At 59.6% G+C, this 25,046-nt stretch overlaps 2 protein-coding genes and 1 long non-coding RNA gene across 8 annotated transcripts in view; 1 reads left to right on the forward strand and 2 right to left on the reverse strand.

Moving 5' to 3' along the window:
* Positions 1-4,229: 4,229 nt before the first annotated feature.
* Positions 4,230-6,662, reverse strand: Lrrc3 (leucine rich repeat containing 3). The gene is made up of 2 exons (XM_005375859.2): positions 6,137-6,662; positions 4,230-6,030 (listed from the first exon to the last, which is right to left on the reverse strand). Exon 2 carries the CDS (start codon positions 5,910-5,912, stop codon positions 5,139-5,141), a length of 774 nt encoding a protein of 257 aa, XP_005375916.1. The 5' UTR covers positions 5,913-6,030; positions 6,137-6,662; the 3' UTR covers positions 4,230-5,138.
* A 310-nt stretch (positions 6,663-6,972) lies between these two features.
* Positions 6,973-16,638, forward strand: LOC102026393. Its single transcript, XR_259637.1, has 3 exons — positions 6,973-7,053; positions 8,513-8,592; positions 16,210-16,638. It is a non-coding gene; the product is annotated as an uncharacterized LOC102026393 (long non-coding RNA).
* Positions 12,776-25,046, reverse strand: part of Trpm2 (transient receptor potential cation channel, subfamily M, member 2) — a gene marked incomplete at its 5' end in the record, with an annotated part of 48,284 nt that continues 36,013 nt past the window's right edge. For 4 of the 6 annotated variants that reach the window (XM_013505330.1, XM_005375861.2, XM_013505324.1 and 1 more), the window contains 10 exon segments: positions 12,776-13,514; positions 13,885-14,001; positions 15,036-15,137; positions 16,131-16,236; positions 17,625-17,711; positions 19,835-19,936; positions 20,193-20,269; positions 20,723-20,880; positions 21,477-21,564; positions 22,861-22,948. In XM_013505330.1, coding sequence (XP_013360784.1) covers positions 13,389-13,514; positions 13,885-14,001; positions 15,036-15,137; positions 16,131-16,236; positions 17,625-17,711; positions 19,835-19,936; positions 20,193-20,269; positions 20,723-20,880; positions 21,477-21,564; positions 22,861-22,948 — 1,051 coding nt within the window. In that variant the 3' untranslated portion in view covers positions 12,776-13,388. 6 annotated transcript variants of the gene reach the window in all.

The following is a 25,046-nucleotide window of genomic DNA, read 5'->3' on the forward strand; positions in this document are numbered from 1 at the left end:
TGTGTGCATGCACATGCATGTGTGAACATGTGTGCATGCATGCATGCACTGCGCCCTGTGCACCCCATGCCTGGCTAGAAGACACATCACCTGCAGCTAAAACTTACGTTAATTCAAAACGGCAGCATAAAAAGTCAGGTCATGTGGAAGCAGCACAAAGCCCGGCCAACACCAGCTGCCCCAACCTCAGCCTTGGCGAGAAGACCATCTTGGGTATAAGCAGGGAGTGATTCTCGGAGCAGTTAGATTTCAGCACATGGCAGAGTCCTGGAAGGTGAGTGGAAAGTTTGGAGAGCTGATATTATCTCCCTTAACTCCAAAGTGGTACAAAACCTAACCGAAACTCTCCACGATTTTGACCTGATTTCCTTCAGGTTCAGCTAAAGTCTGCTTCGCAGCTGCTGACGTCTACCTGATGCATAACTTAGATGTCGTTTCATGCCCACAAGCGGCTCTTAGAAGAGATGGGTGTGTGGCGGGATAATCAGCCAAGGGCAGGGCCTGTAACAAACACAGCAGAAAGCGTCACTGGAGGGGCTGAGGCGGCAGCACGAGCCAGGGCCCAGGTGCCGGAGCGGCAAGGTCCTGAAAGGGGACTCATTTTAGATTTTGTTTCCTCCTCTCCCAAATCACTGCCATGCTGCTGGCCGGCTTGCCTTTTAGGAAGGAGGAAATGCGTGAGGAAGCCAGTGCTCTGGGAAAATGGAATAAAGGAAGGTGCGCCTAAGGTCGGGAGTGGTAGCACAGGATCCCGAGCTAGCTTGCTGTCAGCCCCCTTTCTACCATGGGGAGGCTGAATCAACAGGACAGACAGACCCCGAGGTCACAGAGCTGACAGTGAGAACCCACATCCCGCTGCTGTATGCACGGATGCAGAGTTCACACGCCACCCTTCAGAGCCTGCGGGAAGGGGCACCTTTGCATTGTTAGCAAGGCAAATGCGTTGCACAATGCAAAACCACGTTGCAGCGTGAACTGAAAAGGACACAGTTGTCTAAAGTAAGGGACTGAGCCACGGTTTCCTCTTTCAGGACCGCTGAGTCCCAGAGTGTGCCTGCCTCACGTTCACATTTCCTAAAGAGGAGACTCCGCTGAAGAACCAGATCCGTAACTTTAACCAGAATCTTTGCGGGGAGAAAGGCATCCTTTGAGTTACACATTAGATGCTTGTGTCTGCGGGAAACCATCTGGCCGATTTCATTGGAAAAGAAATCCAAGCGTCCAGTTTTCTGAGCTAATCTAATTGGAAGTAGCAGCTAATAACAGGCATATTTTAAATAGCTTGCGCTGAAGTCAGAGAGGTTTTTCTGTCATTTGAATTTGAGGTTGCAAGTTACGAGTCAGCGACCCTGGGTCCCCCAAAGCGGAAGTCGAGGCTGTGCGTGGGTTGGTGTTCACGCAGTGGTGGTGAGGGCGGTGAGAACAGGGACCTCCGTGTCCTGGGCTCCCAGCCGGCGATGCACGTGGGAGAAAGCAGCAAACCGCGGGAGAGTGCCTCGAGACAGTGGGGCAGATGGGGTGGACGTGGGGAAAGCAGAGGAGCCAAGAACAACTGTCCCCCGCCAAGGCCCAGGAAGCTTCATGGACGGGTGTACAGGGCCCAGGAGCCCAGCCTACAATGGCTGCACCGGCCCCACCTGGGCAACACGGCCTCACTAGGGGAAGAAACAGCCGAGGACCGGGGCATGGCAAATGCGCTCAGCACACAGGGAATGATGCCTACAACACTACAGGCCACTGTCAGGTCCTTTGATTCTGAGGCTGGGGCGTGTGTTCCCCACCTCCTGCTGCTGAGACACAGTCGCCAGCACCCACAGCTTAGAGGAGGTGTATCCGGCCCACAGTTTCCAGGGGGTTCCGTCCACGGCTGGCTCCAAGGCAGAGGGAAGGCTCCAAGGAAGGACCAGGGGAGGAACTCTGCCCACCCTCGTGGCAGCCAGGTAGCAGAGAGAGAAGGGGAAAGCCAAGGACGAGAATGCAGCCTTCCAAGTCACACCCCAGGGACTACTCCCCACCGCCCACCTGCACATTCGGTTACTGAACCCATCGGAGAGGAAGGCACCCTGACGCATGGACAGACCCAGGTGTCGGGAGGCCCCCATGAGTGGCTGACCCGCGAGAGGGACACTGTGCAAAGGCTTCACGGCAGGTGGGCGTCCCGTCCTCCCGCCCCAGGAGCTGACGGCAGAGAAGGCTTGGAAGCAGGTGGGGACAGTCTGGGCTGGCAGGTGGGGGCACCCACGCTGTCCCCAAGGACACAGATGCCTACCTGGAGTCAGGAAGGCACCCATGACCCCAGGGTTGGGTAAAGGCACGGATGGACCCGTGGGGGGCCCAGGTATGGGTGGAAGGTGAATCTCACGGGTCACATCATACTCTAGGCCTCTGACCCAGAGTCCTCGTCCTTGTCTTCCCAACCTGGCCCAGCGCACAGCCATTGACCAAGAGCCTGGGTGGTGGGGATCCAGGCAGCCCTGACCCTAGCCCGGGAGGGGCTATGCCAACACCCGCCCCAGACAGCAGGGTTGGGGTAAACCTCGGAAAACCTCCCGGAAGGAGGGTGGGACCCCAATGTGCAGCATTTGCCACTTTCCCTGCTATGAAGACTCTTCCATGATCCGGATGTCATCTGGGTCACAAAATTTGTGAAAGAGTGGCAGCGGCAGGAGCTGCACTGACGATCAGCTGATGGGAGCCAATGCAAAGTGGCCCGGTGGGGTGCGGTCCCGGATCACGGTGCCGTGTAGGCTCCAGGTGCAGACAGCAGAAGCCATGTGGCCCAGTGCAAGCACAGGGAACTTTATTGAGGGTCACAGAGTGGTAACAGAGCCAGGGTGTGGAGCAGCCTCCAGGAAGGATGGCTAGGAAGCCACCCAGCACCTGCTGTGGCCACAAACCTGGAACATCCCGCCTCTGAGTCAGTCTGCCCAGCTCATGCCCCTCAAGCCCTCTGCTCAGAGCCCAGCACCCCGGACAGCTGGAACAAAAGCCAAAGGCTGCCGGGACACGGGAGGGTGGGCTCAGACCCCTGCACTGCCCTGCCCCACAGGAGAGGCACACTGGGAGTGCTCAGGGTCCGGGGGGACACCACACCCCAGAAAGCCAGTGTCTCTGCAGGCAGCAGAGTGGGGCTCTGATGAGCAGGACAGGGTCTGGGCTCTCGGGGGTCTTCCTCAGAGCAGGGGGCCCACAAGAAGAGGTGAGCGGGGGCTCCTGCGGGGAGGAAAGGCCCTTTGCCCACCTCCACCTGGTGGGGTCTGCGCAGGGGCTCAGCAGACCCTCAGCAAGGAGCGGGCTGGCCCTCCCCGCCCCGTGTGCCCCCTGCAGAGCCACATTTGAAGAGTCCCCAGGATCCTGACCTCCCACACGTGGCCTTGGCCCACACCCTTCCCAGCACCAGGGCCTGGCTTGGGGGGCCTCTCCCATCACGGTGCCCAGGGACGGGGACAAAGGGACTGCAGGGGCCCAAATCACATCTGCTCCCCCACAGCGCCCGGCATTCATCCCTGCGAGAGCAGTGCTAAGCCACGTCCCTACGCAGAATGCTTCCCAGGAGGCAGCCGTCGGCCAGAGATATCCCTGTCCACTGGAGCCGACGTCCTTAACCCACACGTCCTTCACTCCTGCTTTTCAGCCTCGTTTCACCCAGACAGGGTCACTGCTGCCTCTGGACACTGGGCCTGGGCACCTAGTGCTGGCCACGTCTGTGCTGTGTGAACCAGGCTGCCCCCACACCAGCACCCAGGTCATCATGAAGAGGCCGGTCGCCCGGCTTCAGTTCTCCTGCGACAGGAGTCTAGCAGGATGGAGTCACTGCCTTGGGACAGTGGGGCACAGGCCAGGTGAGCAGGGCCTGAACTGGCCCCAGTCACGCTGCCCTGCTGGTACACAGCCCTGTGCAGTCACTCAGCACCCCGCCTGGGAAAGAGGCCTGGGCATTCTGCCGCAGAGTTTTGAAATCTGTGAGTGGTTCCCTTCTCATGCACCAAGATTAAAGAATCACTGCTTTGATCCACCGAGCTCTGCTGGTTACTCACACCTGAGGGACCGGGCCTCCAGACTGACACTGCAGTGGGGCCGTGAGATCGCCAGCCCAGGTCATGCCTTACACAGCCCCCACCGCAAGTCACACGACGCCTTCCAGACACACACACCCTAATCAACGCCGAGCTTCTGCTTGCCGAGGCATCTATGCAGTACGCTTTGAGCCCACACACAATTTACACTTATTTGCCACCCCTCAAGAAGATATTTGAAGTAGTTTAAATATAAACACGCATACAAAAAAGACAGTAAAAAGTAAAATTAGAGCCGTATAGGTGGAAGTAGCATCTACCCTGAACATGAAGTAACACAGGTAAGAAAACCGAGCAGTAAATGTGCTCTGAGATTACTGGCAGTAGAGGTGAACAGAGAAGATTCCTGTTGCCGAGGAAAAGCAGCATCCGGTGGGTTAGCCAGGAAAGGTCACACCTCGGTCCTCCCGTCCTCTGAGAAGGGCCGTTTGGGATTTTAGCGCGTAGAAAAGCAAGGCACGGCAGTGACCAAGTCCAGGCCTTCCTTCCACCGAGCGGGCACAGCCAGAGCGGACGCGGGCAGGGCCGTGTGTGTCTGGACCTTTCTCTGGTTTTCTCCGTGTTTTCCCCTTCAGTGCACTGAAACCTCGGTGCCAAGGTCACTCCAGCACTGAGAGCCAAGTTCAGGGCAAGCTCGGCCCTCCCCCTCCCTGGGGAACCGGGTCCCCAGGACTTTGCTCTGGAAGTGGGACACACACTTCAGTGCCAGGGGCCTCAGGGTCACACAAAGACAAGCCACTGCTTGTGTATCTGCGTCCCAAAGGCAGCCCTGGGAGTGGCTGGCAGGGTGGCCGGGGCACGGATGTCACCACAGGCAGCCTGGGTTCCTGTCCCAGCCGGACCACATCGTGGCTGTGGTGTGAGAGTCCACACTTCTCCAAAACTCGGTTTCCGCCCCCACCGAGTGGCCAGGGGCAGCACATGAAGGAACCTGCCAAACTCCAGCTCTGGGCCAAAGCTGCAGTCACGCCCATCTCCCTGGGGACAGCAAAAGTACACATAGTCTCTACCTGCCAGGAAGTCCACGGCAGCTGGAGGACGGTGGCCTGCAGGCCACAAGCACTAGGGCACAGGGCTGCCGAGGTCCTTGGGGACGGGGGCGCTGGGCAGGGACTTCAGGTACTCCAGGTGCCTCCGGGCGTCTTCCTGGTTGTGCCGCACGTAGTACACGATGTAGGCGACGACCATGGTGAACCAGCCAAACATGGTGACCAGCATGGCCACGTCTGTGGTCTTGTGATGAGTGCTGCAGAGGCTGACGCCTGAGTCCAGCACCTGGATCAGCGGCTGGCCCACGAACTCCTCCTGCGCGGAGGTGTGGCAGGCCATCTCGTCCACGGAGTCGGGGTCCAGTTTCAGCTCCCACAGCGCCTCCTGCAGGGCGCACTCGCAGTGCAGCGGGTTGTGGGACAGGCGAATCTCGGCACCCAGCTTGGTCAGGGCGTCCTTGGGGATCCTCCGGATGCGGTTGTGTGACAGGTCTAGCAGCCGCAGGCCGCCAGCCAGGCCAGAGAAGGCAGCAGGACCAATGGTCTCCACGGCGTTGTGGGACAGGTCCAGCTCGCGCAGCTGGTGCAGGTGCTGGAAGATGCCGTCGGGGATACGGGAGATCCTGTTAGCATCCAGCTTCAGGAGCACGGTGTCGGCGGGGATGTCCCCAGGGACCTCCTGCAGGCCGCTGTCACTGCAGTGCACGGCCACAGGCCCTGTATGGTCAGGGCACTTGCAGGCCTGTGGGCAGGAGGCGCCCAGGCGCAGGCAGAGCAGGAGGAAGAGCCAAGGGCGCTGGGCAGGGGCCAGTGGGGGCCTGGGGCTCTGCCTTCCCCTAGGGCCCATCCTGCTCAGCTGGGACAGGTGCCTCCTCTGGGCTCCGGCTGGCGGGCACAGCGCAGGGCTCACCCAAAGCAGGTGCGAACTCCTTGCTCACATGTCTACAGGAGCGGTGCGATCCGCTCTAAAGCAGAGAGACAGGCAGGGCAGGGAGGAGTGGGCAGCACGTCATCCAGCCTGCCGGCGCTCAGAGGAGGCACTAGGGCGAAGGTCGCGCCCCCTGGACCTACCTGCCCGTCCCTTGCTCCTGGAGACGCCCACAGCCACCCTGATAAGCGCTCGCAGCAGCGGGGACAGCGGGCACTGGCCGCGGCCCGGCAGGCCTTGTCACACCCAGCCGGGACCCCCGCCCCGGCGCCGCGTGGAGACTCCGTGTGGCGACCCCGCGTGGCGACCCGGGATGCGCGGGCTGCTTCCCAGCCGATGGAGCAGGTGGGGCCGGCTAGTGGGCAGGCGATCCCGGGCGAGAAGGGGTGTGACCTGCCTATCGCTCGGCACCCGCGGACAGCGACACCTTAAAAATCCTTAAAAATCGCAATCAGGAATGAAGGCGGGCGCGGAAGGGAGTGGAGCTGGCGGGCGCGCGGCCGGGGCGGGGCTCAAGCCGGGCCGGGGATGTGCGCGGAAGGGGCAGCGGGCGGTACCTGAGCCGCCGCGGGGCTCCCGGAGCCTGGCGGGGCTACAGGCCACGCGCCACGCGCGGGGGAGACCGGGCGGTGTCCACGCCGATCCGCGCGGGATGGGGAGGGCGCCGGCTGCAGGGCGGGACTGGCAGCGGGTGGAGGGGCGGGGCCGGGGGCGGGGCCTACGGGAGGGGCGGGGCCTACGGGAGAGGCGGGGCCCATGAGAGGGGAGGGAGTCGCTGGAGGGGCGGGGCTCCGAAGGGGCGGGGCCCAGGGGAAGGGAGGGGCGGGGCCCGCAGCTGGGTGAGGGGCCGGGACTGAAAGGGGTGGGACCTGCGGAGGGCGAGGATCCTGGAAAGGGGCGGGGCTAAAGGGCCAGTGGCCCTTTGGGGGGCAGAGCCAGGCTAGGGGCGGGGCTCCGGGAGGCCTGGGCGGGGTTGGAGCCCGGCTTTCCCTCAGATGGGGTGCGGACACAAGCTGGCGAGCGCGCGGTGGGCGTGTCGTGCACGGCCCCGGCCGGCTGGGTATGCATAGGCTCCTCCCACCCTGCTTGGGGGTGGGCTGCGCCTGCTGATCCTTGACCCGCCAAGCGCGGTTAGACGCGGTCGCCGGGGCACTTCAGGGTCTGCGGAGGGCAGCGAGGGTGGGGTGCGGCGTTGCAGCTGGACCTCAGCCCGCCCAGGGCTCTGTAAACAGCCTTGGCGGTGTCATGGATACACGGTAAACCACGGTTAAATGTGATCCGTGCTGACGTCTGCGTGCCCCTGCGAAACCCTCGCCGCAGCCAGCTCAGGAGACACCTCAAGTCCCCCTCGGCCGCACGGTCTGCTTTTCCTCACCGCAGACTGCTTTGCATTTCTGGTTTGCGTAAATGGACTCCTGCCTTATCCGGCCTCTTCCCCTGGCGTGGCTATTTTGAGACGTGGGTCCTGCCTTCAGGGCGCAGCAGCCTCTCCGGGCATGTCCTGGGTGGCCTCTGTTCCCCGTCCACACTGGCTCCTGGTGTGTGGGACCCCTGCGCAGGACTGAGGTGCCGCGCGGAGGAATCTGGACAAAAGCTTGTTTTCTTGAGTGAACAGCTTGGGTGGGGGTGGGACCAAGTGACCACTTGCACCTGTCTCGAAGGCGCTGCCAGAGGGGCTGCACAGCCTCACGGAGCCCAAGAGCCATCCTCACCAACACGGGTGTGGGCGGGCTTTTTCTCTCCCGACATTCTAGCAGGTGTAGTGGGTACTGAATTGTGATTTTGACTCGGTTGCCCTGGGGGCTAATGACGTTGGGCATCTTTTGTTTGTTTTGAGGCAGGGTCTAGCTATGTAGTCCAGGCTGGCCTTAAACTCATTATGTAAATCAAGCTGGCCTTGCACTTGTAGCAATTCTCCTGCCTCAGCCTCCTGTTGGGATGCCAGGCATGTGCCACCATGCCCAGTTCATCTGTTTATTTGCCAGCCATCGGAGATAATTTCTTTAGGAAAGTGTTCTACTGAAACCACTTTTAATGGTGCTAGGTTTTTAGGTTTTGGGTTTGGTTTGATTGGGTTTTGGGTTTTTTCCTCTTGTTAAGAATTCTTTGTCCCCCTGGATACAAATCCCTTATTAGGTATGTGGTTTGTGCATAGTCTCTCTGAGTTTGTGGATTGTCCTTCATTCTCTTATTTTCTAAAGAGTAGAAGTTTTAATTCTGAGAAAGTTCAGTTTAGCTTCTTAAATTCGTTTATGGATCATTCTTTTAAGAAATCTTTGCCTAATCCAAAATCACAAAAATATTATAGGAATTTATATGTCCCATTTTGACTTAATTTGGGTGTATGTGTAAGATATAATTCAAGGTTATTTTCTGGGTATGGACAATCAGTTTTCATGACTGTTGGAAAAAATACCCTTTCTCTAGCTTTTTAAAGTTTTGTTGTTTTTTTTTTTTAACCAGAAATTGTTGTTGGATTTTGTTTTTTTCTGCATCAACTGAGAATCTCTCTTTTGCAGTCTGACAGCATGGTGAATAACACTGACGCGAGGTGTTAAATCAGCCTGTCTTCTCGAGATAAATGCCAGTTGGCCCTGAGGTAATATTTTTTAATGTGGTTAAGTCTCACACAGTTGCTGAGGTTACTGTTTTCCTGACTGAATGTTTGTATCACACAAGCATTGTCCGTTTCATCGAAGTTGTTGAATTCATCAGCATAAAGTTTTCCTTAATCTGCCCTCACCACCCTTTCAATACCTATAGAACAATGGAATGTGAGTGGTGTCACCTCTCTCATTCCTGACTTGGGTGGTTCTTGGCTCTTTTTAGACTGATAAATCAGGATAGAAGTTTATCAACTTTATTGATCTTGCCAAAAAACCAATTTGGAGCTTCACTGATTTCTCTACTGTTTCACTTTTTCTTTGTTTTCGTTGACTTCTCTGACCTTTCTTCCCTTCGTTCACTTCCATCAGCTCAGCAATGAACGTCCCGCTAAGTCCTACTTTAACTGCATCCCAGCAATTTTGATATCATGTATTTTTGTTATCACTTAGCTTGAAATACTTTATAGTTTCCCTTTGGGGTCCTTTTTTTGACTTACGAGTTTGGAAGCGTAGTTTTACATTTCCAGACATTCAGGAATTTTCCAGAGATTCGTTTGATATTGATTATTGCTTTCAGTCTGTCATTTTCAGAAGACACATTTGATGTCTTGGGTCCTTTTAATTTTGTTCAGACTCATTTATGGTCCAGATTATGGTTCAGAGCTGCTGTCTGCCCTTGAATGTGTGATCTGTCACGCAACATGTTCTTTGAATGTTGTGAGGTCAAGGCTGCTGACTGTGTTATTTTATTTATTTATTTTTTGTACCGGGAATCGAACTCAGGACCTTGCACTTGCCAGGCAGGCACTAGTGCCGCTGAGCTACATCCCAGCTCCTGACTGTTATGAAGTAGCTCCTACTATTACCAACTTCCTGTCTACTTCACTTATTCATTACTGAAGAGGTATTGAGGTGACTCTGATCAAAGATTTGCTGATTCTGCAGGAGTCCTGGGCCAGAGGTGTGCCTCTGTGGTACAGTGCTTGTCTGGTTTGTACAAGACCAGGAGTTCCAGCCCCAGCACCAGAAAAAAAGAAATAGCATCGAAAACTTGGTACTTTTCTTGGCGTCCCACCAGTTTTTGCTTTGCACCTTTTGAAAATTGTATGTTCAGGTTATGAGGGGTTGCTGAACAATGGAACCTGTTACTCTGAAGCATCCCTTTTAACCCTAGATTCTCTGGCTTGAAATTCACTTCGTCCGATCTTAATACAGCCATACTTGAGGCGGTTAGTGTAGGACACCACCTGCTGCCCCTTCACTTTCAGCCCAGTATGTCTTTATTACTTAGCTATTTTCCTGGTCACTGGGACAAAATATCCAACCCCCGAAATTTAAGAGAGGAGAGGATTATTACTCAGGTGATAGAGGTCTCGGTCCACGGTCAGCTGGCTCCACAGGCAGGGCGACAGGACAGAAAGGCCTGGCAGAGCAGAGACAACCCACGATATTGCAGGCAGGAAGCAGCATTATCAAGGGAGGAGGGACTAATCCACTGATGAGCGTCATACCCTAGGACCCAGTGGCTTCCCAAAGCCCCGCCTCTGAGTGGGTGAGGCTTTGGGGAGATAGATACAAATCATGACACTTAATGTCCTTCAGGGTTTCCACAGTGTCACAGTACCACCCTCAATACATTTATTAACCCCAAAGGAAAGATGGTAGCTCTACAGTGAAGAAAATGCCTTATTCGTGTGATAGGGTCAGGGCTACCAATGATCAGGCAGATGGACAGCAGCAGCCTTGCCGTGGGCAAAGGAGAGGGCTTGCCTGGCTCCTGTGGCCACTGCCCCATGGGTGTCCTCATCACAGCTGAGGGCACCAAGCACAGCCACATCAAAGGACAGACTAGAGTGACAAACTGTGTGTTCCGAACGGAGAAGCCCATTAGAGAAGGAAAAGTGAGTCACCGCTATGGGCACAAGAGACTGGAGAAATGACAGCTCAGAGAGAAGTGGAACCCCGGGACACAGGACGTGAGCAGGAAGCCAGGTGAGGCTGAGTGTTTTACTTACTTTTCTCACCGCTGAGTCAAAGTGCTTGACCCCCAAAGTTGGAGGAGGAAAGGTTTATTTAGCTCAGTTGGTCGAAGTTTCGGTCCATAATCAGCTGCCTCCAAGGCAGGGAAGCACAGGGCAAAGGGGCCACAGTTCATGGCGGCAGAAGACAGTGAAAAGCAACAAGAGAGAGCGAGACAAGCTTCTTTCTGTCCCTTACACTGTATCCAGGCTACTGGGATCAGGGCGGTGCCAACCCAATCAGTGGACTGACCCAGCAATCACCCACCCTTTACCCCAGCACCCTAAACCTCAGCACCGCACCACAAATCAATCGCATGCTCTGATTCAGCCACCTCCGAAAAAGCTATGAGTGCACGAGGCTTTGTGAACACAAAGCACAACACCAAGTCAGACCAGCAGTGCAGTTATTCTGCAAGTAGTGGTCCCTGGCTGTGTCGCTTACACGGGACAGGCTGTCTGCTGGGACCGGACCATCTTCCTGCTGTCCTCCCACCTGTCCCATCTGGCCTTGGCTCCCTGTCCTCTGGGCCTGCCTTTGCTTGGTGTCTGGAATGGTCCCGGTATATGATGTGAATGCCGAGGCGAAGGCTTGTTCCCGGCCGGTGGCACTTTGGGGAGGGGTGGAGCCTTCAGGAGCTGGGGCTTGGAGGGAGAAAGCCAGGAACTGGGGCCCATGTGCTCTGCCCCTCCCCCTCTGGAGATGTGCAGAGTTGTCTGTGCCATGGAGTGATGTGGTCGAGGGGCGCCTCTCCGTGCCCCTGCTGCTGTTCTCTCTGAGCCGAATTAACCTTTTCTCTTAATAAATTCAGTTGCCTCCTGTATTTCATCTTTTAATGCGAAGCTGATGGATGCAGTCCTTTCACTATCCCATTTTCCTCCCTCTGCTGTGTTGTTTCTGGGGTGTTGTGTGTAGCTGCAACCTGTCACATCCTCCTCCAGGCGTGATCAGACCACTGCGGGCTTGGCGCTGGTGTCAGCCTGTTCCCCGTGGTCCCCTTGGCTCCCTGTGGGTGGCCTGCCTCGCCAGTGATGATGTCCGAGGATCCGAAGGGCTGCGCTGTGCACACAGACCTCTGCCGAGGTTTTCGGACCCATCTAATGCAGCTGGGCCATGTGGCAGCCAGTGGGCTCGGGGTGGCGATCGTGCCCGCTGTTCTGCCCGCATGCAGCACCTGTCTTGGGGTGCCATGCAGCTGCTGGGTAATTGCCCTGACACAGGATGTTCTGGCAGGGTTTGGTCTGAGTGTGTCTCTGGGGACTGGCGTAGAAGATAAAGTCAGAGGAATGAATAAACACCCTGGCACGGCCGGCGATGCCCTCCCCACACCGGGGGAGGCTGCAGAGCAGCGTTAGACAGGCCTTCCCGGGCCACAGGCTGGCTGGGTTGTGCTGCTGCCCGGCCCCTCTCCTCACTGGGGTTGCCCGCAGCTCTCTGTGCCAGCCCCACACCTGCCCCTGGCCTCAGAGGAAGCTCAGGCTGGCAGTCATTTCCCTGGCACACAGCACAGAAGGGGTGGGTAGGGAGCCCAGGCAGAGCGCGGCAATGAGCGTGTGCCCTCTGAGCAGATCTGCCATCAGCTTGGCCAAAAGGAACCTCCCCTCCGCTCCTGGAATTCCTGAATCTCTCAGAATCCTGGGCTCTGCCCAACCTCAGAAGCCTGCACTGGAAAGCAGAAGGCCCAGCGACAGTCCTCTCCTGGCGGCTGTGCCACGAGCCCGCCCCTGGGCCCAGCACACCCCTCCGGATGTCCCTGTCACACTCCCACGGCACCCCTTCCCCACCTTCCCCCCAAGGGAAAGGTCTGGGGAGTCAGGGCTGTGCACGTGCATGGGAAGACAGCACTGGAGCTTGGGCCAGTGGAAGACAGGTGTGGCTGGGCAGGGCTGGGGGACCAGCCAGTGCCTGGGCTCTGGGGGGGGGGGCGTTGAGGCCCAGAGTCCCCAGGAAGGGTCACCGATGCCATGGGCAGCATCGTCCTGTGGGGAGGCAGGGGTGGGCCAAGTGCATGTCGGGTTCCTGGAAGGCCTGGGTGACACTGGACACTGGAGCAGATCTGGGGAAATGGAGAAGGGGCCTGGGGGGTTCCAGGACAAAGCCAGGTTTGGGCCTGGGGGCGTCAACAGAGGTGCTGCAGGAGACAGGGGCCACAGGAAGTCACCCACAGCGGCCTGGTAGCCCCGCCCCAGAACTTTATTTGTGGACAGTGCTGCAGGGCCGGCCAGCCCAGCCTGAGATTAATGAGATTTAACATCTCGGCTTTACATCATTCCTGTCTCCCAGCTCTCATGGTTTCTGCTTCTGTGAGTCACCGCATCCAGATCAGGGGCCCCTGCTGTCCCCCACCCCACCCACCTGCCCTTCCTGGCAGGGCCGGCCTCTCTGTGCTTTTGAGGCCTGGCAGCAGGGCAGTGAGCCAGGTCTCCGGAGGTGTCCCCACCCCGGCCAAGCCAGGGTCCACATCAGGCCCCAGCACCTGGGGGGCACATCAGGCACCACTCCCCAAGTCCTCGAAGGCTCAGGCAGGGGGACCCCACAGGGCCCCCAGCTCTCTAGAAAGCTCCAGGGTGGACACCCTGCTTGTGACCTCGGGTCTGAGGAGGGGAAGACTGCAGCCCAGGGCAAGGCTGTGCAGGAGCCCGGCTCCTTCCCTGATGCCAGCAGCACCAGCCAACACAGGTCGTCTCAGGGTAGCAGGTCCCCAAGCCACAGCACAACAGGCCCAGGGCAGCACACACCTCGGGCAATAGGTGTGTGCTCCAGGGCACAGTCAGTAGTGGGCGCCGAACAGAGTGGCCGTCTTCTGCAGGATGGTCTTGTGGTTCTCATACAGTGGGATGCGCTTGTCCACCACCTGCCACCGGATGGACACACCTGGGTCGCAGGTGTGCAGGTGCTGCAAGGACAGGGGCGGCCGTCACTCCCACCCAGGTGCCCAGAACCCACCACAGAGGGCATGGGGACCAAGTGCAGCCAGCTTACTCTGCAACACAGGAACAGGGATGCCTGCTGGGGTGCCCCTGAGACGCCCCGTGAGCCCTGAGACCCCCAGTCCTGGAACTGCGCAGGACCTTCGCCTAGCCCTCTGCTAAACGCTCTGGCCTCTCCCTGGCGCCCCTTCCAGAAAAGACTCTGAACTCTGTGGCTCCCCGTCTCTGGTCCCAGGCAGCTCTGGACCCAGGAGCTTGGCAGACCCCTCCCCAGAAGCCCCTGAGGCCCACCCCTGACACCCCTCAGATCCCCGCCCCGGATGTCCAGCCTCATACAGAGTTCAGCCTCTTCAGCTCCACGTCGTTCTGGTCTGGGAAGTGGACGCTGATAGCCACCGTCTCGATCCACGCATTGTCGGTGTTCCGTGGGTCGTCTACATACCCTTTGTACACCTGCAGGCAGAGCAGGGGTGAGCCTGCCAGCTGCAGGCCCTGGGCACCCCAACCCACCACCAGCCGGAGTCTGGAGAAGGGCCTCCTAGGAATGGCTGTCCTGCCAGGCCTCCAAGGCCTCAGGGGCCTGAGAGGCTGGGGAGGCTGGAAAACTGACCCACACAGAACATCATCCTCGAAGGAGGCAGATACTGTTCCAGAGCGAGAGGCCCACTGGCCACCTGCTAAGGGGCTGAGATTTACCCTGCGGTGCCGGAAGCCCTGGAAGCGGAGGTGGGGGTGCCGTGCCGTGCTACCAGTGCTACGTACCTCCTCAGGCTTGGCCTGGACGCTGCGCAGTGGGGCAGCACTGGCCCAGAACAGGAAGCAGCTCTGGGCCCCATCCCGGCACCACCCCCGACACGCGCACGCGAACACGCATGCAAAAAGTCAGCTTTACATAATGTAAGTCTTACTCCAGGCAAAATAAGACCCTTCTAAGTGGTGAGCAAAGACAGACGGTGTCTGCATGCCCGAGGCCTGCCCAGGGGAAGCCAGACGCTGCTGGGTTGGGCATCAAAGCCGTAAGTCACCTGGGACGGCACCCTCCGCACTGGGCTGCAGAGGGGCCGCCGGAGGACAGGACAGGCCGCAGCGACACCACGGCCTCACACAGCCGGAGGTGAAGCGGGAAGCGTGAGCTAACACTGAGAAAGGGCAGCTACTGGGACGCGCAGACTCCGGTTTTATTAGAAGCCCCTCCCCTCACCCCGCGAGACTATGTAGGGACGCTGGAGGCCGAGCCCGGTGGAAAAAGATCCAGACTTCTAAAGAAGGAATTTGGCGACCTGCCCAAGGCCCGGCCGGGCCAGGTCGGCTGTCACCAGCACGGCGAGTGTGATGAATGTCTGCAACAGGGCTAGCCGGTCCCCTGTCCTGGGCTCCTTCTGCGGGCTGCCCTCAGGACCCCTGGGAGCCATGCCGCGCCCCTCAGAGCCCCGCCCACCCGGAGCCCCGCCCACCCGGAGCCCCGCCCACCTCAGAGCCCCGCCCACCTCAGAGCCCTGCTGCAGCAGGCCCTCCACTTCCCGCCAGGCCTCTGGAAGCAGGACCTGCTTCAGCTTCCTTGGCAGCAACTCCCCTGGCTCCAGGGAGCCCTGCGCAAAGGAGCAAAAGCTGGTCAGCAAGGCGCCCACGGCTCCAAGACCAGCTGGGCCATCTCCGCAGGCCGCCAGCCCGGAGTGGGCAGCTGGTCAGGCCCTGGTCACTCAGAACAGGCGTGACACTGCCCAGAGCCCCGTTCCATCGGCGTCTGATCACGGGAGCAGGGACAGTCCTGTGTCCACCTGTCTCTGGACCGAGGCCCTCCTCTCGCCTGGGCGGCCACTGGGGCATCTCTCTGGGCCTGGCATCCACACTTGGGCCTGAAATCCCCGGTGGCGGCTCATGGTGGCATGTGCCCCTGCAGAGGCAGCTGCTGGGCCGTGGGGTAGGGGTGGGGCTGGAGGGCAAGGACTTCTTGCTGAGTTGGGTAGAGGACAGATTCCCTGGGAGCTGGGCACAGGAAAGGACGCCAGGTGCCGTGGCCAGGCCTCACAGGACTCAGGCCTCGGGCAGGATGCACATCTCTCTCCAACCCGGCAGTGGAGGTGGGCAGGAAGGCGTGACCTTTTGCCCAAGCCTGGCCCCACCGGTCTCTGGGGTGCCCGCCAGCTCTGGGCCCTCAGCCAGCCTCCACCCTGAGCCAGGACTGTGCCCAGTCCTGCCCTGGACAATAAGGTGCTGTCTTCAGAGCGCGCCTGGGGCATGGATGGGAAGGGCAGGTGTGTGGCAGAGCCTGGGAGAAACTGCCACCCCCATGCTGAGCTCCACAGAGGCCGTCAGCCACCAGCGAGCCCTGGCCTGGGATGCTGTAGGTGCTCAGAGCCTGTGCTCCCAAGGGAATCTGAAGCTCAGCGTTCACAGCTGCAGAATAAGGAAACGGAAGGGAGAACTGAAAAGCACGGTGCCAGCCTCAACTGCCACCCAGCCCCAGGGGCGGCGAGAACTGCCCTGCCTGGGACGGCAGGCCAGAGGGAGGGACAGAAGGACTCGTGAAGAACCAGGCTGCCTGTCACAAGCAGCTCGACCCCTGCTTCCACCCGTCTTACCCCCGGCAAGGCCCAGAGCTCCGAGAGGGGCCGCTTCACCACCAGCACCTCCAGCATCTTTTTTATGCTTTTCCTGCAGATGGCGCCGTCCTGATTCCTCCTCCACCTGCAAAGGGCTCCACTCACACCTGCTCACCCCTGCACAGGTGCACGAGGTCCCGCACTGCCCTTGCTCAAGCAGCAGCTGCGGCTGGCCCTGCCTGGGGCCAGTGCTGGGCCCCCTGCCGGTCCACTGCCGCTCCACTGCCGCTCCCCCTTCTATCCTGAGGATCTCGGCCCAGGGAACAATCAGAGACAGCTGCCACAGGCGTCATGATCCCCCACCTCCGCAAACCTCTGGTAGGGCAGAAGGGGTCCAGGCATTCTGGAGATTTTCCATCGAAAGCCTTAAAACTTGTGCGTCTGATTTATTTCTTAACATTAGGTCTCAAGCTTCATCTTTTTTCCTACAAATGATTCGAGTTCACCCTTCTCTATGGCAAAGTAGTACTCCTGTGTATAAATGCATTTTCTTTGCACATTCATCAAAATAAAAGACAGATGATAGGAAACAGGGTCCTAGGCCTTTCACAAATGGGAAGGGGATCTAGAGACGGAGGGAGGGGGAGGAGGGACTGAGAAGGAGAATAAAAACAATTAAAGACTGGAGGTATAGCTCAGTGGTACAGCGCCTGCCTGTCAAGCGTGAGCCCTGGGTTTGAGTCCCGCCACTCACACACAAAAAAACAGAGACAAGGAAAACAGTTAAAAGTCTTACGCACAAGTCCTACTCCCCGAGCACAGTGCAAACACTAGGTATGCAGACACATACTGCTCTAAAACAAAAAGCCCTAGGAAAGCACAGGACGGACCCAGCTCTCCAGCACCAGGTCCTGGAGATGCTGGTGTGAGCCCCATTGGGTGCTGGGCTTAAATGCAGCTGGGCTGGGCCCTGCGCTTCTGCCAGGACACACCTGGGCAGCAGCTGGTCCTGAAGGCGGGCAGGGCTCAGGTCTGAGCACCATGTAGTTGTAAGAGGGGCAAGAAGGGGTGGTCCCAAGGGGGTACAAGTGCCCGTGTAGACGTGTGCATGAGTCTGTGGATGTACAGTGGGTGTGCACGTGAGTGTGTGCACGAGGCTATGGATGTACTGTGTGTCCGTCTGTCTGTCTGTCTCCCAGCAGGACAGTCCCCCAATATAAATGTCAGCAGACCTTGGGTTGCCTTTTCATTCTCTTACTACTTCTCAACGGTAGTGAGCCCCACCTTGGTGGTTGCCTGCCTCCCAGTGGGGCTCCCGGGGTCCCCAGGAAACAAGAGCAGGCTCCGGGGGAACAGGGTCATCCCTGCCCAGTTTCAGGATGTCCACAGAGAACCTCAGATCCCGCCCCAACTTCCCCATGACAGATACCAAGCACCCAATACCGTTGCTGTCCTCTGGCTCTCAGAGCACACGGGGTGCCTGGAAACCGCCTCTAGTGGACGTGTGGGTGACTGTGTCCCCAGGGAACTCACCGGGTGACCACAGGATGCAGCATGTGGTTGGGTCCAAAGCAACTGAGGCTCCCGCGTCCACGGAGCCCTGTGCGGCCCATGGGGTTCCTGGGGTGGAGAAGGCTGGGCTCAGCAGCTGCCCATGCCGGGGACTCCAGACTCCTACCCAGGGAGGCGGGCTCATCTCTCCAGGAGGCTGGGGCCAGGGCTCCTGGTTACTGGGGGGCACTCAGCAAGGGCGGGGACTCCCTGGGAGCAGAATCTGGCCTCCCGGTGGCCACTCCCGCCCTACTGAACAGGGGCCTCTCAAGGGTCAGCACAGGGGCCAGGCCCAGCACGCAGTGCTCCAGCAGCTGGTCCTCAGCTGCCTGTGCTCCCTGGCCCTGCCTCTTGGGCACCCCAGACGCTCCTTTCCCTCTGCCTCCCCTGTGCCCACTTCTCTGCTGCAGCCTGCTGGCTCTCCAGGCCTGGCACAGAAACCATCCCGCAGGTCACCCCAGGAGGTGGCACCAGCACTACAGACCCCCACAGCTTCAGGTCTGTTCCCAGCGCCCCTCCCCGAGGGCCTCCCTGCCTCATCTGTGCCCCAGTCTGTCTGCAGCACAGCAGTCGCCCAGCCTGCTGGCCTCCGCCTCCTACCACTGTCCTCGCCTTCCACATGCTTTCCCCTGGCTCGGGGGCAGAGGCTTTGGAGAGAGCCACTCTCTCTCCCCATCAGTTAGGCATGGAGCGGGGCAGCGGGGGGCCTTGGTGAGGCCCAGTGCAGGTCTCGAGATCACTGGGGGCCCTCGAGGAGCCCCAGCCCTTCCCCTTCCACCACATACACCCTGCCCTGACTGCTTCCCCCCAGGTGCCAAAGCAGCAGAGCTGAGCACCATGGACTGAGCCCCTTCCGGCTGAGAGCCAAAGCAACCTTCCCTCTTTGTGAGCCCACTGTCCCGGTATTTGTTACAGTGGCAGGAAGCTAACTCACACACTGTCCCTCCTCACGCCTTAACCTCCGGTTGCGCTGAAGCCCCAAGTGAAAACACTAATTCTAAACTGTATTACAGGAACACAGAAAAGTACCTCTCAGTCACGGTTATGTTTCGAACATATTTGCCCCCTCCCAGACTCCCATCAGAATCTAACCACATGCTGAGATATTTGGAGTTGGGACCAGACCCCTAAGAGCAACGGTGCACACTGTGACCCGCCGGTGGGCGAGCACGAGAGCTTGCTGTCAGCCAGCCTCGCCAGGGCCCCTCTGCCCTCTCCTGCCATGTGACGCCACCAGCAGGAAGGTGTGGCACACGCAGGCTCTTGACCTCGGGTCAGAAGCACGAGCCACAGTAAACCTCCTTTCTTTATAACTGGCCCGGCCTGTGGCACTGTGTTAGCAGCAGCACACTGACCAGAGAGAATGACTTCACAGAACGCAGGCCTGGGAAGCACAACCTGGATGTGAACACCGCCACCTGCTGTGGTGCACGGGTCTCGTCCTCTCTGCTGTGGCCTGCAGAGAGCCCTGCCCAGCCCTGCCTGCCAGCCAGCCCCTTTCCACAGGGCCATCTGCGCCCACCCCCTGGGCAGGGCGTCCCTTGTTCCCTCCTGGCTGCACTTCCCCCCACTCCCTGACACGCCGTCTGCGGCACCACCATGCCCGTGCTGCATGCCCGCCTCCAGAGCAGGACACCTGGGCGTGGGGTCTGTCCCCTCCGCACTCATCCCCTGTAGCATCCACTTCCTGTTCCAGAATGTTCTCCAAAGAGCCAGCCCCTCCCCCTCCGAGTTGCCCTGGGTCCCCCTCTCCATGGTGCTCCCCCGCCAGCCACATCCTAGCACCTCCCCGATGGCCCCCACACGGCAGAGAAAGCCATCCCCAGGGCCCAGGCTGGTACGCAGGCTCCTGGCCTCGCCCCTGGGTTCCTGCCCCCACCCTGTGGGAGAAGCCGCCATCTCAGTCACCAGGAGGAGTCTGTTCCACCCTGTGACACCAGCATCCCCACCCTGCCACCCAGGAGCCCAAGTCCTCAGGGGCTGCCCCTGGGCTGGGGGACATTCAGGGCCTCCCGCCACTGCGCAGGGGACAGCACAGAGGCGGCTCCAGCAGGGTGCTAGGAAGCACCCAAGGGGATACTTCCATTTCTTTTGTGGTCAGTTTGTTTTCACAGATGAAAACATCACCTCATGCCAACATGCCAAGGAAGGGCACGGGTCCCAAGGGCAGCCTGCACGGGCACAGCACTCACAGTGGGAGCCCGTCCTGGACCATGTAGGCCCCGTGGAAGCTGCGCCGGTCCACTGGTCCATCTAGGGCGTTGTACTGGATCTTAGCCAGAGGCTCAAGGGCCCTGGGAACACAGCAGAAGGACACGTGCCCATAAGAGGGTGGCGGGATGCAAGAGCACACGAGGTGACCCCAGGACTGGGCTTGCCGAGGGACTCTGGCCACAGGCAGTGCCAGGGCATGGGGAAGGTGTGCCCATGACAGTAGGCCGCGTCCTACAGGCCTCTGGGAAGGGAAGGAGGGCCTCCAGGTCTGTCCTGCTTAGGGAGGAGTTTTGCAGGCCCCTCTGAGAAGGAGCCAGGGTCCCGGGGCACACTCACTCTCCCATGGGGTCTACAAGGGCTTCGTCCTTCCTCTCTGCCGTGTAGAAAGGAGGCTCGTAGATCAGGAACTCTGTCTGCACCACAGGGAGGACATCCTCAGATTGTCCCCAAGGCAGAGCTGGGCCACCACCCCAAGGGGCCCGGGGGGTCACAGCCAAGGCCACGGCCACCAGGACCCAAAACACCCAAGGGCGCAGGGCAGCCCCAAGCCTGGGTGAGCCCACGAAGGGGCTCCCTCGTCCACGCCTGGCACTTGCAGAGGCTGCTGCTTCCAGGGCATGGGGGCCTGGGACAAGGCGGAGAGAGCCAATGACAGGGCCAGGATGGCTGGGCAGGCACAGGCCCCGGAGGCTCCTGCAAGGCCCCCTCTGTCCCTCGAGCAGTGGGGCTCAGTTTCCCTACCCCTCAAACAAGGTTGGCCCAGCACTTGGGGCTCCATGAGACTGCCACAGGCAGGAGCCACGGGGGACACCAAGGGCCTCTCTCCTGTTCCCAGGGCTCAGGGCACCAGCTGGGTGGGCGCTCACCTCCCACGGCACCTTCTCATTGGGCACGGGGAAGCGGGTGACGGGGGAGCGGGGGTACAGCAGGTGCCGGGCATTCACGTGGTAGCCATCGCCTGGCTCTTCCTCCTTCTTCCTGCCAGCTAACTCGGCATCCGGCTCGTCAGGGGCCTTTGGGGGTGCTGTGGACGCCACACGGGGCCGTGACACAACGCTGGGCCCGAGCAGGGCACTCCACCCGCCTGACCCAGACCTCCAAACCCTTGCTGGGCCCAGGGGCAGGAGTGGCAGCATCCCCTCGGTGGGATCGCAGTAACTGGCTGACCTCACAGGCCATGAGGAAAGGCTGTCCACTTAATGGGTGCAAGTTTGCTTTTGGGGTAGCCACACCTGAGGAAGATTGCTTGTGTCCACTTCCTAGTGGGCTGCAAATTTAGGGAAATGGATTTTGCTTTCTGTCACTGGGTCACTCAACGGTCTCCGCCCCTGGAGCTGCCCACCACACCCTACCTTCGAAGCAAGGAGGAGGAGGAGGCCAGGGATGGTGGGCCAGGCTGCCCCTGGGACCCAGCAGCCTGGTCAGGTCATGCCACGCTGAGGCCAGGCACCTCGTGGGCAGAAAATGCTCAGCTCCCAGGGGCTGGTCCAACAGGGCTCAGGGGCGGCTGTGGCCAGACCCGTCTTTCCACCAGGGCCCTGCAGCTGCCTCTCCTCCAGCCCACGAAGGCTCAGACCCCCAGGTCAGCAGGGACCAGCTGCTGGTCAGGGCCCCACTCACCCAACGCAGGCGCGCCTGCTGCAGAGCCCAAACCACTGTCCTTCAGCGTCCTCACGATCCAGTGCAAAGACCTGGCCACCTGGGCCACCTGGAAGCCACAGCCCAAGGAAGGCGTGAGGGCGCCTGCACAGCGCAGCGCTGCCACCCCTGCCTACCTGACAGTGAGGCCCAGGGCCTGGCTCCCAGGAGACCCCGCTCCCCCAGACAGCACATCCACCTTCAGTGCTCTGTACCGTCTGGAAGAGGAAACCAAGCCTCCCCCAGCTCCCAGCTCCCCAGACAGCCACCAAAGCATCGGGACACTGTAGGGGCGTAAGGCCCCTGACTCCCGGGGTGCTGCTCCCTGACCTCAGCAGTGCCGACAGTGCCGCCTGCCCATGGGACCGGACTGCACACTCAAGGGCAACCTAAGTCCCCATGGGGCACCACGAAAGGAAGGGGTGTCCTCGCAGCCCTCCCCACCGAACTTCCCCAGAAACCTCGGTGCTCAGGGCTCAGGGGCTCTGGGACGGACACGGCTCAGGAAGACGCAGCTCAGGCTGCTACACCTGTCCTGGGGGTCACAAGGCACAGACCCACAGGAGAGTCCAGGAGGCCCTGGACACAGTGGGCAGGACTTCGCTGATGGTGGGCACCTCACCAGCACAGCGCTGGCTGGAAGACACACTGCAGTGGTAGGCTTGCAGCAGGCTCACCCTGCTGTCCCGGCTGCTGTGGGCAGCAGGGGTCTGTGGGAAGCACCAGTCCAGGGCCTGGTCAGTGGGCACTGATCGGGGGTGGGCAAGCCCAAGGAGTGCTCAGAGTCGAGGGGACCAGTGGACAAGGGGGGTTGTTCCCCTTGACAGCAAAGACAAGAGCATGTGAGGGCTCTGCTGACGTCCACTCAGGGCAGAGCTCAGAGGACCCTGACGTCGGGCTTCTGGCTTCCCAAGCTGCGAGTCAGCTCTGTTGTCACGGGAGCCCCAAGATGCCCACACCCAGCAGCCAGATCAGGCCGGGCCACGGCCCTTGTTGGCTCAGGACGCCCTGGCTCCTCTTGGCCCACATCCCCATGCACGCCCTGTTCTGCATGGCCGCTCCGGAGCCTCAAGGCCGTGTCCGGAGCCCCACATCTGTGCACCTGCTCCGGGCTAAGGAGCTTCCCTGCCCGCCCCCTCCACAGCAAACCTCAGAGCGAGGTTTGCCCAGCCCAAGGCTCTCCCTCCTCTGCTGGCTGCCACAGTCTCTGCAGCCTCCGAGAGCAGAGAGGAGTCTGTCTGAGGGTCTGAGGTCTTCCCGGACAGGGGGCGGGGGCAGGCACAACACCGCTTCTAAAGAGCAGGAAGTGCCTCTTCCCAATGTCCCGCCTCTTCCTCTCCCCTTTCTGGTGCCCCGCCCTACCCACCTGCTCCTCCAGGGATGCCAGCCTCTGCTCCGTGGGGCCTGACCTCTTCAGACGGTCCATGTCCAGCAGGTCCACCATGCTGTCCACTCTAGAAGAGCACACAGGTAAGCCACAGGCAGCAGGCTTTGGGGGCCCTGGGACACTCAGGGACAGGACGCCTGCATGCGGATGGCCCCGCCAGATCCAGCAACCCAAGCTCTACATTGGCTTCGCGTCAGTCGCCTTCCTCTTAACCTGCAAGACTGGCTAACGTGCAACAGAATGAAACTGCCTGGAGTCCCCAAAAGGGAAGGTGTCACAGCGGAAGGACAGCCCAGGCTCCCGGGGCCAGTGACAGCCCGCCAGAGGGTGTCTAGGGTGAGACACACCTGAGCTGGCTCACTATGCCTGCCCACAGGGTGCCAGCCACACACTCTGATCCTCAAATCACAGAGGACAAAGCATCTCCCGGGAACAGCTGGGTTGGTTTGGGGGTGGGGAAGTGGAGTGCTGATTTCAAGTAAAATTTTCTTTTTTGTCTCACTTTATTAAAACATATAAATTTCTAGTCCAATGTGGTGGCACATGCCTAAAATCCCAGCATTCAGTAGGCTGAGGCAGAAGCATCTCTATAAGTTCAAGGCCAGCCTTGGCTATATACTGAGACCCTGTCTCAAAAAAAAAAAATTTAAGTTAAAAAAAATAATACAAAACATAAACTTCCATCCACCTTGGCCTGCCATGTTTGTAGTTAAAATAAGTCCACAGCCAACCCCTGTCCAAAACGGGCATGATTTCACCCAGGGGTTCCCTTACTTCCTTTTCCCAACTATGGTTGCGTTTGTAATAAAGAAAGCAACCATTCTGATCCTCAGTGAGTGTTCCTGGGGTCACGGCCCACAGGTCTACTTCTGCCCACGCAGTGTACTGCTCGGACCCACAAAAGCCACCTCCCTGGCCCCGGCCTGGACTTCCTGCAGAGCGCAGGAATATTCCAGGATGATCACTGCAGTCTCCGAGGGCCCCTGCAACTCTGTCAGAGGAGGTGAGAGCCGCCTCAATGTGCGGATGGCGCACAGGAGACCCAGGCCCCCAGCCCTGCTCTGCCAGCTCGGCTCAGCTACCAGCTGTGAGGGCCTGGCATGCCACATGCCAGGGCGCCTGCCTGGACCTTGGACCCTCGCCGGGCCCAGCTGGAGGAAGTGGCCAGGGCTGGCGACCTTCGTAAGAGTCACCGAGTTATTTAATCGTTTCCCCTGTCGCCCTGTGTTTTGCAAGGTCTTATCGGCCGCAGCACACCAATTTCTGTTGAAGATTCCGGGACACATGAACAGGAGCTTTTAAAGCGTCACAGCAGTTGCATCCCAGCCGCAGCACATCCTATAGGAACAGCCTCGGGAGGCGAGAGGGACAGGTGCTCATCAGTGCGTCTGTGCAAACGGACACACGGCCACGCCGGGGCCGGCATTCCAACCCGGGCTGCACTGTGTGCTGGTCGCGACACCCGGCTACCAAACCCTCGCTTTCTGAGGCCTCTTTTCTCCATGGCAAGATGAACAGACGGCGCTGCCTGCTGCCAGAGGACTGAGGAGGAAGACACCGGCAAAGTGTCTCCTCAGAACCTCCCGCTGACTGCACCCCCTCAACTGCCAGAGGCCAGCTCCAGAGCTCTGTGTCCGGGCACCCTGACACCCTGGCACCGCTCCCCAGCACCTGGGCCCTGGGCATGGCCACTGTTTAAAGTCAGATGACACCAGCGAAGGCTGCTAATGAAGGCATTCTTGGCCACAGCCGGTGAGGGAAGGTAGCCAGGTGGGACACTGAGCCCGCAGGTCCTCTTTAACTGGAAGGTCAGGGCAGAACACCAGACTGAGACCGCACATCCAGTCTCCTGCAGTCCTGTCAGGCTGGGGGCCAGCGGCCGCTCCAGAACTGCACATGCCTGCTGAGGGTCTGCCAGGCCCGGGCCCGCTCCAGGGCCCTGACGACTGCAAGGGGCATGAAGAGTTCCATCCCTGCTCTTGGGGATTTCACATCTCCACGGAGGGAGCAGATAAACATCAGCCCAACCCACAGGGGGCCACCAGCCAAATAATGGGCACACTAAGCATGCAAGACAGAAGCAGCTTCAACCGTCAGCTGGACTGTCAGGACCTCACCGCGGTGCCTGTCACCATCACCGTCACCATCACCACCTCCACCACCAC

This window comes from Chinchilla lanigera, unplaced genomic scaffold, assembly GCF_000276665.1.
Source record: "Chinchilla lanigera isolate Chin_1 unplaced genomic scaffold, ChiLan1.0 scaffold00006, whole genome shotgun sequence".
Lineage (NCBI taxonomy): Eukaryota > Metazoa > Chordata > Mammalia > Rodentia > Chinchillidae > Chinchilla > Chinchilla lanigera.

What these genes read in the sequence shown, in the direction of transcription:
- Lrrc3 (XM_005375859.2), bottom strand. Translation starts at nt 5,912, where the DNA reads ATGGGCCCTAGGGGAAGGCAGAGCCCCAGGCCCCCACTGGCCCCTGCC.